Source organism: Microcaecilia unicolor, chromosome 1 (genome assembly GCF_901765095.1).
Source record: "Microcaecilia unicolor chromosome 1, aMicUni1.1, whole genome shotgun sequence".
NCBI lineage: Eukaryota > Metazoa > Chordata > Amphibia > Gymnophiona > Siphonopidae > Microcaecilia > Microcaecilia unicolor.
In genome coordinates, this window is record NC_044031.1 from 682,138,213 (window position 1) to 682,152,713 (window position 14,501).

The 14,501-nt window shown below is 43.2% G+C and overlaps 1 protein-coding gene across 2 annotated transcripts in view; it reads left to right on the forward strand.

Moving 5' to 3' along the window:
- The window catches only part of LOC115458080 (dual oxidase 1-like), a 98,628-nt gene that overhangs the window by 19,902 nt on the left and 64,225 nt on the right, over positions 1-14,501 (forward strand). For both annotated transcript variants that reach the window (XM_030187899.1, XM_030187906.1), the window contains exons 6-11: positions 911-1,112; positions 4,755-4,921; positions 6,369-6,429; positions 10,521-10,617; positions 11,734-11,827; positions 13,670-13,772. In XM_030187899.1, the coding sequence (XP_030043759.1) occupies positions 911-1,112; positions 4,755-4,921; positions 6,369-6,429; positions 10,521-10,617; positions 11,734-11,827; positions 13,670-13,772 (724 nt within the window). The remainder of the gene's footprint in view (positions 1-910; positions 1,113-4,754; positions 4,922-6,368; positions 6,430-10,520; positions 10,618-11,733; positions 11,828-13,669; positions 13,773-14,501) is intronic.

A 14,501-nucleotide genomic window follows, 5' to 3' on the forward strand; every position in this document is an offset into this window, starting at 1 on the left:
TTTATTACTACTTTTTCACAGAAAGGTATTGAATAATTAGAGAAGGGCTTCCTTCATGCAGAAGTTTTGTCCAGCCTCAGTCTAAATGTGCCAACAGTGTCCAGTTCAGAACACTATTAGCCACCAAGTTCATACAAAATTATTATGTTCAGAATTTATTAGAAACTAAATCTGTTGACTCAGGCTGCTTGCTATGTGAATATTGCATCAAGTATACATATTAAGGGCATTTGCTTTAAACTTTGTTTTAATTCATTTATCCAGTACTTACATGTGCATGGTTTTGCTTTTTCAATCCCAAAGGTGAATTCTAAGGGTGGTTGAACAATTAGGTATAAACTGTGTTGTTTCTGACTTTACATGTTTTGGAATTTGGACTACTTTGGACCTTGTGCTGATCTGTACATCTGCTGTCTTAGCAGGGTATGGAAGAAAATGATGTATTTTACCTTTACCAGTGTTTTTACTGGTTATAGAATCTGGCTTTCTTGGGGGGGGGGGGGGGGGGTTAAGGGCTCAACGGGCCGGGAGCTGTGATGAAGGAGATTACTTGCGACGGGGACCGGCAGGGATGGGCTAGATTCCCACGGAGACGGGCGGGAATGGGCTAGATTTCCTATGGAGATGGACAGGGACGGCTTAGATTCCAGTGGGGACAGGCAAGGATGGGTTGGATTTCTGTCCCCATGCAACTCTCTGCTCTCATCCCCTTCAGACCAGGTAACCCTACACACATGTGTATTGTGTTTACTGGTAGATCTAGCCCTGTGCATTTGAGAAAAGGCCAGATCCAGCAGTCAGTCTTTTCTGGCTCATCTCTTCCTTTTCTGTGAGATATACACACTTGTCCAACCAAGCCAAATGAGCATTTCCACTTTTGGTAATATAACCTGTGCTTCTTCTAATTTAGGTAAATTCAGTGACAGCTTGGATCGATGGAAGCTCCATTTATGGTTGCTCTAATTCTTGGAGCGATGCACTGAGATATTTCTCTGGAGGGAAGCTGACTTCTGGGTCTCACCAGGGCTTTCCTATGAACACAGATGGGAAGCTCCTTATGTGGAACGCAAAAGATGTCTCAACTAATCAGTGTGGCTCCAAAGGGATTTATGGTAAGACTAGGGTGAAAATGATATGCACCTCACATACTCCTGTAGTTCTCAAATGCTTTGCCAAATAACTTCCTCATGATACTGAAAATCTAGTTTTCTTTTTGTTTGTTTTTACACAAGTCTGTTGAATTCTTGTCTGTGGAAATTGCTTTCTTTTCCAGATAGCTGGTGCAGGTTACTTTTAATAAAATGTAACAGTCTCTAGGGGGCAGGGCCAGGACCAGTTTACACTGAGAGACCACTGACACAGTAAATCCACTCACTCCTCACTCTCATAATTCACTCAATAACTCAGTCTAAGGTTTACTTATACTTAAATTCAGCAACAAGGGACAATGCTTAGCAGTAACTATATACAGACAGAGGTAGAAAAAAATGGTTTCCGACACTGTATCTAATAGGTTTTCTTATGGACACTGCCACTGAATAGAGGTTCCTGGAAAAAGTCCTTTTTATAGCTTTACTCCCTCTGGGGACTCTTTCCCCATTGGGAAGTTTATTAGTAGATCTCTTGTCAGTTTTTGCAGAGCAGGGCCGTGCCTAGGGTCTCAGGCGCCCCCCTGCAGACTATCAGTTGGCGCCCCCCCCCCCCCCCCCGGGAAAATGATCACGCCCCCCCCCCCCCCCGGTGAAAATGATCGCTCACCACTTGCCACACTGACAGGAACTGTCAGCAATATTCTTAGAAACAAATTGCTATACATTGCAAAATAAGATAGCAGATGTAAATTCTCAAAGTGGACATATTCCAAACGCTAAAATGAAAATAAAATGATTTTTTTTTTACCTTTGTTGTCTGGTGACTTTCTTTTTCCGATCATGCTGGCCCAGTATCTGAGTCTGCTGCTATATGTCCTCTTAACTCCATTTCCAGGGCTTCCTTTCCATTTATTTCTTTACTTTCCTCCTTTCTTCTTCATTTCTTGCTCTATATCCATTTCCAGCAATTTCTTCTCTCTCCCTGGGTCCTGCCCTCCCATCCATGTCCATTCTTGTCCCTCTCTGCCCTTCCCTCCTCCATCCATAGCCAGCAATCCTCCTCTCTCCCCTCCCCTCCATTTCCAGCAATTTTTCCTCTCCCTGGGCCCCCATGTCCATCCTTGTCCCTCTCTGCGCTTCCCTCCTCCTCCATCCATAGCCAGCAATCCGTCCTCTCCCTGGGCCCCCATGTCCATCCTTGTCCCTCTCTGCCCTTCCCTCCTCCATCCATAGCCAGCAATCCTCCTCTCTCCCCTCCCCTCCATTTCCAGCAAATTGTCCTCTCCTGGGCCCCCATGTCATCCTTTGTCCCTCTCTGCGCTTCCCTCCTCCTCCATCCATAGGCAGCAATCCTCCTCCCCTCCATTTCCAGCAATTTGTCCTCTCCCTGGGCCCCCATGTCCATCCTTGTCCCTCTCTGCCCTTCCTTCCTCCATCCATAGCCAGCAATCCTCCTCTCTCCCCTCCCCTCCATTTCCAGCAATTTGTCCTCTCCCTGGGCCCCCATGTCCATCCTTGTCCCTCTCTGCCCTCCCCTGCTGCATCCATAGCTAGCAATCCTCCTCTCTCCCCTCCCCTTCCAGCAATTTGTCCTCTCCCTGGGCCCTGCTGCTGCCCTCCCATCCATGCCTCTCTGCCCTCCCATCCATGCCTGTCAGCAATTCTCTCCCCTGCTCTGCCCTCTCCCCTCCTGTCCAGTGATTTCTTCTCTCTCCCTGCCCTGCATCCATACATGGCCAACAATTCTCCTCTCCCCTGCCCTCCCCCCTACATGTGGCAGGCTGCAGCGTTTTTGCGAGGCAGCTCTGGCTCTCCCTCCTTCCTTCCTTGGTTCCGCTCTGGCTCCCCGATCAGCAGACCCCCCCCCCCCCCCGCGTGTTTTAACCTTTACGCGATGTCAATCAATGAAGAACGACACCAGACTCGTTTCCAGCTTCTCTCTTCACACAGTGTCCCGCCCTCGCGGGAACAGGAAATGCATCATCGCTGACGCTGAAGGCGGGACACTGTGTGAAGAGAGAAGCTGGAAACGAATCTGGTGTGCGTTCTTCATTGATTGACATCGCGTAAAGGTTAAAACACGCGGGGGGGGGGGGGGCTGCTGATCGGGGAGCCAGAGCGGGAACTAAGGAAGGAAGGAGGGAGAGCCCGAGCTGCCTCGCAAAAGCGCTACGCTTGTGAGGGCAGCAGGGACATCCGAAGTCGACGATTGGGCTGGGGCGCCGGGGCGAGGGTAAGCACCGCGGCGGCGCCCTCCAGAGGTGGGCGCCCCCCTGCGGCGCTTACCTCGCTTACCGCATCGGCACGGCCCTGTTGCAGAGCTCTCTGAGCCTTTCATCACAATCCCCCTTTTATTCAAAGTGATTTAAGTACATAAGTACATACGTATCGCCATACTGGGACAGACTGAAGGTCCATCAAGCTCAGCATCCTGTTTCCAACAGTGGTCAATCCAGGTCGCAAGTACCTGGCAAGATCCCCAAAAAGTACAATACATTTTATACTGCTTATCCTAGAAATAAGCAGTGGATTTTCCCCAAGTCCATTTTAATAATGGTCTATGGACTTTTCCTTTAGGAAGCCATCCAAACCTTTTTTAAACCCCACTAAGCTAACCGCCTTTATCATATTCTCTGGCAACAAATTCCAGAGGTCCACTCCTGCTTGCTTAAATCGCTTACCACTACCTAAGTGGTGATATTCAGCGGCACTTAAACAGACAGTGCTGCTGAATATCACCACAGATTGGCTAACAAAAAGGTGGGCAGGTTGGGGCGGCACTGGGGAGGAGATCAGTATCTTTATAAAAAATCACCCAATGTGGTCTATGTTTCGACCACAAGAGGGCTGCTTCAGGGGTACAGTACAACACAGCTCAGGGCAACATGAGACACCTCACTGTCCTGTGTTGATTTCAACTTCCCGAACACACTAGCAAGTTGGTTTTGATCACTATTCTTCTATTCTAAGTGGAAAGTAATTGTCAGTGACCTTTTTCTTCATTGAAGTTTTTGATATGCTGCTTATCCCAGAAATAAGCAGATGATTTTCCCAAGTCCATCTTAATAATGACTTATGGGCTTTTAGGAAATTAGCCAAACCGTATTCAAGAATTTAATTACATATTGAATGAAGAAATATTTTCTCTGGTTTATTTTAAATTTACTACTCACCGGTTTGTTTTAAATTTACCACTCAATAGTTTCATTGCATATCCCCTAGTCCTTCTATTTTTGGAAAGAGTAAACAAGTGATTCACGTCTACCCATTCCACTCTTCTCAGCATTTTATAGACCTCTATCATATCTCCTCTCAACTGTCTCGTGTCCAAGATGAAGAACCCAAGCATCTTTAGCCTTTTCTCATAGGGAAACAATCTCATCCCCTTTTCATTTTTGTCAACCTTTTTTTATACCTTTTCTAATTCAACTGTTTCTTTTTTGAGATGCAGTGACCAGAACTGCACACAGTATTCAAGGCGTGGTTGCACCATGTTGCTACAATGCCATTATAATAATCTCTGTTCCTTTTCATTTAATAGTTTGGCAGAAAGACTGAGAAACAAAGAGAAGCATAGCTGAGCATGAGCAATAGAGTATGGTGAATGGTTAATTGTATAGCAGGGATCCAGGTAAATTTTACACATCAGTACTCTCTTTGCAGGTTTTGGAGGTGCCCGATCAAATGAAAGCCCCTTCCTCCAGGCTGCGAGTATCATCTGGTTTCGCTACCACAATTATTTGGCAGAAAAGTTTGCAAAGGAAAATCCCCTGTGGTCTGATGAAGACCTGTTTCAGCACAGCCGAAAATGGGTCATTGCTATCTACCAGGTAAGAATAGAATTTGAGTCAATACTGTTTACCAAGTAATAGTAAAAATGGATTATTGGAACATACTGAGGGCCCTGTTTACTAAGGTGCACTAGCATTTTTAGCACATGCTACAGTTTAGCACATGCTAACCATGTAGATGCCAATAGGAATATTATAGCGTATTCACTAGGCACATACAAAATTTTAAACAGTGAAGGGAGTAGTTCAGTCAATTATCTCATTATACTCAGCTTCAATATCATCTTAATAATGTCATATTCAGAATAGCATAGCTGAGGATGCCCATCTCTTAAGCACGCCCCAGTCCCGCCTTCGCTACGCCTCCAACATGCCCCGTGAACTTTGATCGTCCCCGCGACGGATTGCAGGTGAGGGCGCCCAAAATCGGCTTTCGATTATGCCGATTTGGGCGACCCTGAGAAAAGGACGCCCTTCTCCCGATTTGTGTCGGAAGATGGGCACCCTTCTCTTTCGAAGATGTCCCTGAGAGTCACTGCTATTTGTAAGGCAAACACCTTCAGAGTTGTAGGAGGCTCTGTTCAATCATGAGTCATAAAGAAACTCCACTTCAACATTATAAATGTCTATTAATGACAAATACCTTCCATAGACACAGAATGAGCTGAAAGCTAAATAATGTTGCCCACACAATTTATAGAGTACTTATCTTGGAGTTTCACAGTTGTAGTATTTTCACCATATACTGCATCCAGCATTTCTTCTGAACTGCAATTCGCAAATCCCAACAAGGGTTCCCTGTTTGACCTTCACAGGCTGCTTCAGGGGAAAAAAAAGGTAAATAACTCAAAATATCCAAGAATTGACAAAAATCAACTAGAACAGCTCTGAAACAAAACCACTTCTCAACTGACGGCACTTTACAAAATGGCGGAGGGCTTGTTGCAGACGCCAAAACATTTAGAGGCATATTTTCAAAGCACTTAGCCTTCCAAAGTTCCATAGGTTTCTATGGAACTTTGGAAGGCTAAGTGCTTTGAAAATATACATATTAATCTCTTATGCGTCATTTGTATCAATCCACATCAAGGCATCCAAACTTCTCCATGGAAGGTGTTTGCCTTACAAATAGGAGTGACTCTGATATTCATTGAAGTCTTTTTTTTTCTCCACTTTTTACATATTGTTATTAATATATACTCTTTTGAGAAAATTAATGACATCCCTAAAGATACAGAATATAGTTTTTAAGGTAGAAATTGACTGTAGACCTAAGATATTGAAATCACCCATTATTATTGTGTTACCCAGCTTGTTAACCTCCCTAATTTCTGCTAACACTTCTGCATCTGTCTGTTCATCCTATCCCTTTCCAGCCTATCCTGAACCGGTTTGCCGTATATGAAAGTTGCTGCACATGCTGTGTAACTTATAACTTGATTTGAGAAAACCTAGTATTTCATTCTTGTTTTCTTTTTCTTGTTAGAATATTGTACTTTATGAGTGGCTGCCTGTTTTTGCACAGGGAAATGCCTCCATCTATGCTGGTAAGTAAATATATATTTTGTTTTTCATAGCAGGACCGCCGAGAGACACAGCCAGGCCCTGAGCAAGACCATCCCACCTAGGCTGTCGCAGTGATGCCCCTCCTCACACACTAGCTACCCCCCACTCGTTCTACCCCCGCATTTGGGCTGCCCGTTCCCTTACCTTCTGTGTCTGGTTGCTCCTACTTCTGTGTGCCGGGACCAGGATGATTGCATTAACGCAATATCCCGGGTCACCCAGTTTGGAGGAAAAAAATGGACACAACAGGTTTTGGAACTCACCAATTGCGTAATAGGGAGCCTGTGAAATGTTCAAAAGTCACGTATTTCATGCATGCTTTAAGATAATCATACATATAAACAAAATGCTAAAAAAAAAAAAGACAAAATTAAAAAAAAACATAAAACGAAAAAAGAATTACCATTTGTATTTCTTCAAAGTATTGAGGAAAAAAGGTGTGTTCATAGAAATGTTTCTAAAGATACATTCGGGGGGCAGTTCTATAAATGATACCCAGAGTTAAGCACCGGGAAAATCTGCACTAAACTAGTATTCGCAAAGAGTGTTCTGGTAATGTTTGCCTCTTTGCGGATGATATCAAAATCAGCAATAGGGTAGACACCCCTGATGGTGTCGATAACATGAGAAAGGACTTAGCAATGCTAGAGGAATGGTCTGGAATTTGGCAGCTAAGATTTAATGTTAAAAAATGTAGGGTCATGCATTTGGGCTGCAAAACCCAAGAGAACAGTACAGTTTAGGGGTGAAAAACGTTTGTGCACGAAAGAGAAGCAGGACTTGCATGTGATCACCTCTACCTCTCCTTCCCTCAGTCCATTCTCTCAACCCTCCAATCCCTGCCTCCTTCTCTTCCTTTCTGAAATCACTGAAGAGGAAACTGCACATCTTCTTTTCTCCTCGAAACTAATTACCTGTTCCTCTGATCTTATTCCCACCCATCTACTTAACACTATCTCTCCTACTGTCATTCCTTTTATCTGTCATATCCTCAATCTTTCACTGTCCACTGCGACTGTTCCTGATGCCTTCAAACATGCCGTAGTCACACCACTCCTTAAAAAACCTTCATTGGACCCTACCTGTCCTTCCAGCTATCACCCCATCTCCCTCCTCCCTTTCCTATCCAAGATAAACGTGCTGTTCACCGCCGTTGCCTTCACTTTCTTTCATCTCAAGCTATTCTTGATCCACTTCAATCTGGCTTTCGCCCCCTTCATTCAACTGAAACAGCACTTGATAAAGTCTCTAATGATCTGTTCCTGGCCAGATCCAAAGGTATCTATTCTATCCTCATCCTTCTTGATCTATCTGCTGCTTTTGATACTGTTGATCACAGCCTACTCCTTGATACGCTGTCCTCACTTGGATTTCAGGGCACTGTTCTTTCCTGGTTTTCTTCTTATCTCTCCCAACGTACCTTTAGTGTATACTCTAGTGGATCCTCCTCTACTTCTATCCCACTGTCAGTTGGTGTACCTCAGGGATCTGTCCTGGGACCTCTTCTTTTCCCCATCTATACTTCTTCCCTTGGTACTCTGATCTCATCCCATGGTTTTCAGTATCATCTTTACGCTGATGACTCCCAGATCTACCTCTCCACACCAGAAATCTCAGCCGAAATCCAGGCCAAAGTATCAGCCTGCCTGTCTGTCTGACATTGCTGCCTGGATGTCTCGGGCCATCTGAAACTAAATACTGACCAAGACCTGAGCTTCTCATCTTTCCCTCTAAACCAACCTCTCCTCCTCCCCCATTCTCTATTTCTGTGAATAAAACTCTCATACTTCCTGTCTCATCAGCTCGTAACCTTGGGGTCATCTTGACTCCTCCCTCCTCCTTCTCTGCACATATTCAACAGACTGCTAAAACCTGCCGTTACTTTCTCTATAATATCAGCAAAATTTCCTTTCTGAGCACACTACCAGAACCCTCATCCACACTCTTATCACCTCTCGCTTAGACTATTGCAACTTGCTTCTCACAGGTCTCCCACTTAGCCATCTCTCTCCTCTTCAATCTGTTCAAAATTCTGCTGCACTACTAATATTCCGCCAGTGTCGTTATGCTCATATTAGCCCTCTCCTCAAGTCACTTCACTGGCTTCCTATCCGTTTCCGCATTCAGTTCAAACGCCTCTTATTGACTTATAAGTGCATTCACTCTGCAGCTCCTCAGTACCTCTCCACTCTCATCTCTCCCTAAATTCCTCCCCGGGAACTCCGTTCACTGTGTAAATCTCTCTTATCTGCACCCTTCTCCTCCACTGCTAACTCCAGACTCCGTTCCTTTTATCTTGCTGCACCATATGCCTGGAATAGACTTCCTGAGCTGGTATGTCAAGCTCCATCTCTAGCTGTCTTCAAATCTAAGCTAAAAGCCCACCTTTTTGATGCTGCTTTTAACTCCTAACCCTTATTCACTTGCTCAGAACCTTATTTTATCATCCTTACTTTTATCTTGTTTGTCCTGTTTGTCTGTCCTAATTAGATTGTAAGCTCTGTCGAGCAGGGATTGTCTCTTCATGTTCAAGTGTACAGCGCTGCGTACTTCTATTAGCGCTTTAGAAATGATAAGTAGTAGTAGTAGTACTATGATCCTAAAATGGACTAGATGGATGAGTGGGTGCATAGGGAGAGGAATGGCCAGTGGGAAAAAGAAGGTGATGATGCCCCTGTATAAGACTAAGACCTCATTTAGAATATTGTGTACAATTCTGGAGACCGCACCTTCAAAACAGGATGGAGTCAGTCCAGAGGGTGGCTACTAAATGATCAGTGGTCTTTGTCAAAGAGTCTGTATGGGAACAGACTTAAAGATCTCAATATGTATACTTTGGAAGAAAGGTGGGAGAGAGGAGATATGAAAGAGATTTTTAAATACTTATGTGGCATAAATGCATAGGAGGTGAGTCTCTTTCAACTGAAGAAAAACTTGGAACGAGGGGGCATAGGATGACGGTGAAAGGGATGGGCTCAGAAGTAACCTGAAGAAATACTTCTTCACAGAAAGGGTTGTGAATTAATGGAACGGGCTCCCAGTGGAAGTGGTGGAGACGAGAACAATATCTGAATTCAAGAGAGCTTGGGACAAGTACATAGGATCTCTAAGGGAGTGATAGAGAGAGTAGATGGCATGGATGGGCAGACTGGATAGGCCATATGGTCTTTATCTGCCTACATTTTTCTATGTTTTTATGTGTGGAGCGCTCTTTACAGAATACTTAGTACAGATCTCATGTCTAACTTTGGGAGTAACGCCTGCTGAAACCTTGTGGAAATGATGGTGTGCAACTAATGATATTTGGGCACATAAATAACCCTGCTCTATAACACTGTGCCTAATTTCTGGGAATATCTCTGACCCTCCCATGACCACACCTCTTTTGAATTGCACACATGTTATAGAATAGACAGCCAATTAACACTAATTATTGTTAATGGCTCATTAACTAATTATTTTGCATGTGGATTTGTGATCTGTGCCCAGATATATGCACCCAACTTTGGGCAACCTATATAGAATCTGGAGGTCAGGGACCAAGTCCCCCACATATCAAATTAGTTTCAATATAATCACTGCACATCAGAAAATCTTGTATCTCTGAATCATGACAAAACCTATTTTTTGTGCACTCAAGGCTGCATCAGGGAGGACTACGTTTCAAAATTAAGCATTATCTAGTCTTCATACCATCAACCTAAAATCAAAGGATGTGTAAATTATGTATACAACAAATAATTTTTGTTTTAAATAAACATATAAAAAATCAGTCTACATGACAATAAAAAAAATTACATACCACTATATGTGGTATGTGAGTGTCCCATCTGTAGCTGCATGATATCTTCAATAATATCTCTCAAATGTCATTGCAATCGCTCTATCATTGCTCAGTATTGACAAGAAAATGGTAAATTACATTTTACATTCTGAACTGACAAATCAAGATGGAATGTATTTTGCTTTGTGATGTTCCTGGTAAGATGCAAGTTGAATTTTAATGAATACACAGAGCAATGAAGACTGCATTTCCAAGTACAATAGTTTAAAACTTACCTCTCTTTTGCAGGATACAAGCAATATGTAGATCCTGGAATTTCACCTGAATTTCAAGCAGCAGCAATACAATCAATTGCTACCATGCTGCCTCCAGGAGTTTTCATGAGGTACAGAAAGAACCTCTTCCCTCCAGTAAAACAAAGGGCTCCTTTTACTAAGCAGCAGTAAGCCCAACGTGGGCTTACCACTCGTTACCGCAGCAGCCTGGTGGTACTTCCCACCCCTAGTGTGCTGTCATTTCCGGCGCTACAAAAATGTATTTATTTTTGTAGCGCCGGAGTGTACCCGGCAGTAATCGGGCAGTGCCCTTACTGCCACCTCAATGGGTGGCAGTAAGGGCTTCCCTGAAATGACCGCGTGGCAAGTGCTTTACTTGCCACATGGCCATTTCCTGCAGGAAGGTGAGACTTCCCTTTTACCAGCTGCAGCAAAAGGGGGCCTCAGCACACGTGTAAAACCACACTGATGCCAGTGCCGACCCCCTTTTGCCACAGCTTGGTAAAAGGAGCCCAAAGTTACTAGCATAAATTTTTTTTAAGGGGTTTAAGTGGGCAGGAGATGCTCCTATCCGCTTAGTCCCTGATCAATAGGCCATCTTTTGATAATTGGCAGCCCTTAACCAGACAGTGCCACTGAAAATCTCCTCTGACTGGTGTGACACTGTGTGGATAGTGCCGGGTCAGTCCATGGGCAGAATCAGGAAAGAGCCAGCAACCATATAAGGAGATATTAGATCCCTCCCTCCTTCCCAAAATGATCGCCCCTCTGGCCCCTCCCCCAACAACAAATATTTTCCGTCCCAGTAGGACCTCCCACCCCCACCCCGACCTAGTTTACATTTCTTGGTGGTCCAGTGGCTAAGTGGGGCAGAAGCGAACCCCATTCACTCCTGCTGTTGGTGGCTCCTGCTCAAAAATGGTGGCCATGACCTTTAGCTTAAGGGACACATTTATACAGGTCAAGGCTCCAAGTTTATGAAAATGGCCATCTGCAGTATGGAGATGTTTTGAGAAAACCATATTGCCTGCCGCTTTCCGTGCCAGGAATCCATCACCCTTAAAAGGAATGTTTGTGAAACTGGAGTTCTCTGTTTCTCCCTCCTCAAATGTATCGCAAGAACTCTAAGGTGGCCACATTATTTTTTCTTGCCATGTATAAACTGTTTGAAGAAATGTATGTATACGGTATGTGTGATTTCTTTTCCTTCTTACTGACTCATTCAGGAATACGAACTGCAGCTATCGGAACGTGAAAGACATTAATAGCAATAACCTCTACCCAGCATTACGTATGTGCAATAGTTACTGGAACCGTGAGGTAATGAAATACCCTTGAGTTTGCTATTGCATATATGAAGTTGTATGATTACAGTGCTACCTGCTAAATTTTATTTAGCTAATGCTTTTTCAATGGTAGCTCAAGGCTTGCTGCATTCAGGTACAGTAGAGTAGGCAACAGAGAGTAAGTGACTTGCCCAAGGTTATAAGCAGTACAGGAGGACCTAAATTCTTGCTTTCCTACTTCTTTGCCTGCTGCTTTAACCACCAGGCTGCATCTTTCAGTGGAAAGGTACTGCTTAAATATGTGCAGCAAGCAGTTTGCTCTATATAAAGTAATGGTGTTGTCAATTGATACCTACAGATTGTACGCAGGAATCTGCAACAAAGGTCCAATTTTGTTTGTAAGGTACCCTAGGCTTCAATCACAGAATTTCCAGCAGTGAGAGTAGAGTTAGTAACAGAATGACTGACATGACCGTTCCTCCAGGAAGGGTCCTTTTCCTGTTAATCTATATTGGTGTCTCCAAGAGCCAGAAGAAGAAGTTGACATCAAGGAAGTAACATAAAGTAACATAGTAGATGACGGCAGAAAAAGACCTGCATGGTCCATCCAGTCTGCCCAACAAGATAACTCATATTTGCTGCTTTTTGTGTATGTTGAGAGGAGCAGGCCTGTTCCTAATAAAGACTTCTGATTGTCACACTTTTTTCAATGAGAGGACTATTTGTCTTTTCTCATAGACACGGTGACCTTGTTTCCCATGTCTTCTACTGCTTTGTGGAAATGGGGAAGCTTTTCCTCACAAAAGAAGGAAAACTCAACCCTCTGCAGAACTGTTGGTGACCATTGATCAATGATTTCTAATGACATGCTAGAGATCCTCAGCTGTGAACCGTATCCAGTTTTGTAAGTGAGAAGTAGATACATTCTCTGTGGGTGTGACCTTTAGAGAGTGTCCAGTTCAACAAAAGGAAAGAACTATTTCTGAGGAACAAGAGGGAATCCCATCTAATGCTGGGAAAGTCTTGGATACATGGAAGGCCAGAAAGGATACCCAGGACTTGAACTACTGTTCTGTTGGTCCTGATAGCTGTCATCAGTGCTCACAAGTTTTAGGCTTGTATTAGTTCAACCCCTTAGTTCAGGGGTCTTCACTCCCAGTCCTGAGGGTCACCAGTAGCTCAGGTTTTCAGGATATTGCTAATGTGCCTGAGAGAGATAAGCTTAGTCAGCATTGATTTCAGCTCTGAATTTTTAGGCGCAATATATAGAATCTCCCCCTATATACCTGTTGTATGCAAATCTTTCTCTTGCATATTTATTAGGGATATCCTAAAAACCTGACCTTTTGAAGGTCCTCAATGATTGAGCATGAAGACCACTGCCTTAGTGTGTTACCCTGTATCAATATATGCATTCCTGCTTTCCTTACTCTGTACTTTTTCCTTTATTTTTGATTGTGTGTTGTGGAGAGACTAAAATTCTGGAAAAGGATTTTTGAATTATTTGTTCCATACTTTTACTGTTTTTTTCACTAAACATTTGGTTTTGGAAAAATGCTAACTGCAAGGAGGCTTGTACATGATCTCCATGGGTCTAGGAGCATCATGCTCTCTCCACCATGCAGAATCCTCGTTCCAGGGTTGTATCAAGATTTTTCCAACATTCTAGCTTCTGAAGGTGGCCTTTTCCCTGTCATAGGGAGGAATCTATGATAGGGGTTTACAAGTATCTTATGGAGGTTCACCAGCTTTACCAAATGACAGACTTTACATGCAATTTTAAGCAATCAGATCACACTGCTGATTCAGAACGTGTTCACCATTATTTTCAAGAGTGCTCATTTCATTTAATTACAATTGTGATGTTTCATTTCAGAACCCAAACCTAAAGCACACCACTGACATAGATGAACTGTTACTGGGAATGTCTTCCCAAATAGCAGAAAAGGAGGATAACATTGTAGTTGAAGATGTAAGAGGTAAATTCATTTGCATGCTGTCACTCCTACATCAGATTTCTCCTTTATTTCAACATTGCTGCCTCCCAGGAGATTCTTAGAAAGGGGATGTTCTGTTTCCAGAAAAGTTGCATAGATTTTGTACAATAAAATATATACATTTGAATGCTTAGCAAAATGGAGAAAATTTAGAGTACCTCCGTTATTCATTGGCTGTTGTCTATACTCTCATGGGACTGAAGTAGCAGGAACTGTAGCAAATTCCTTATACCAAACAGGGAAGACTGCTGTAAATACCAGAGATATATATTTTGTTTCAGGGCTTAATTTGTAGCAAAAAAGGGATTGAAACTGTGGAAGGGGGTGGGCAGGCTAGGGGCAAGAGAAACAGGTGGGGATGAATTAGGGAGCAAAGTATTGTTCTTAGTTCTGCTCCAGGCTTAGCCTCTATGGCCTTCCTGGAAGAGAGGGGCTGGCGTAGCATAAACCTGTTGCTCTGAAGTGTGGAAAGAAATGGCAGAACTACATGGTAGACACTTATTTCTTATATATTTATCTCCACCACATTCTCCTACTTTTATAATTTGTTCAATTATTTCAATTTTTTCAATTTTTGCCTCAGTGGTGCTTATTAACCAATGATTATTTTTTTTTTTTTGGCAATTTATATAGCACCAAATTCTTCATCAGCTTCTATGCAATCATTTTGATTAAATTTTAAACACTTATTTTTATAAATATTCGGACTAG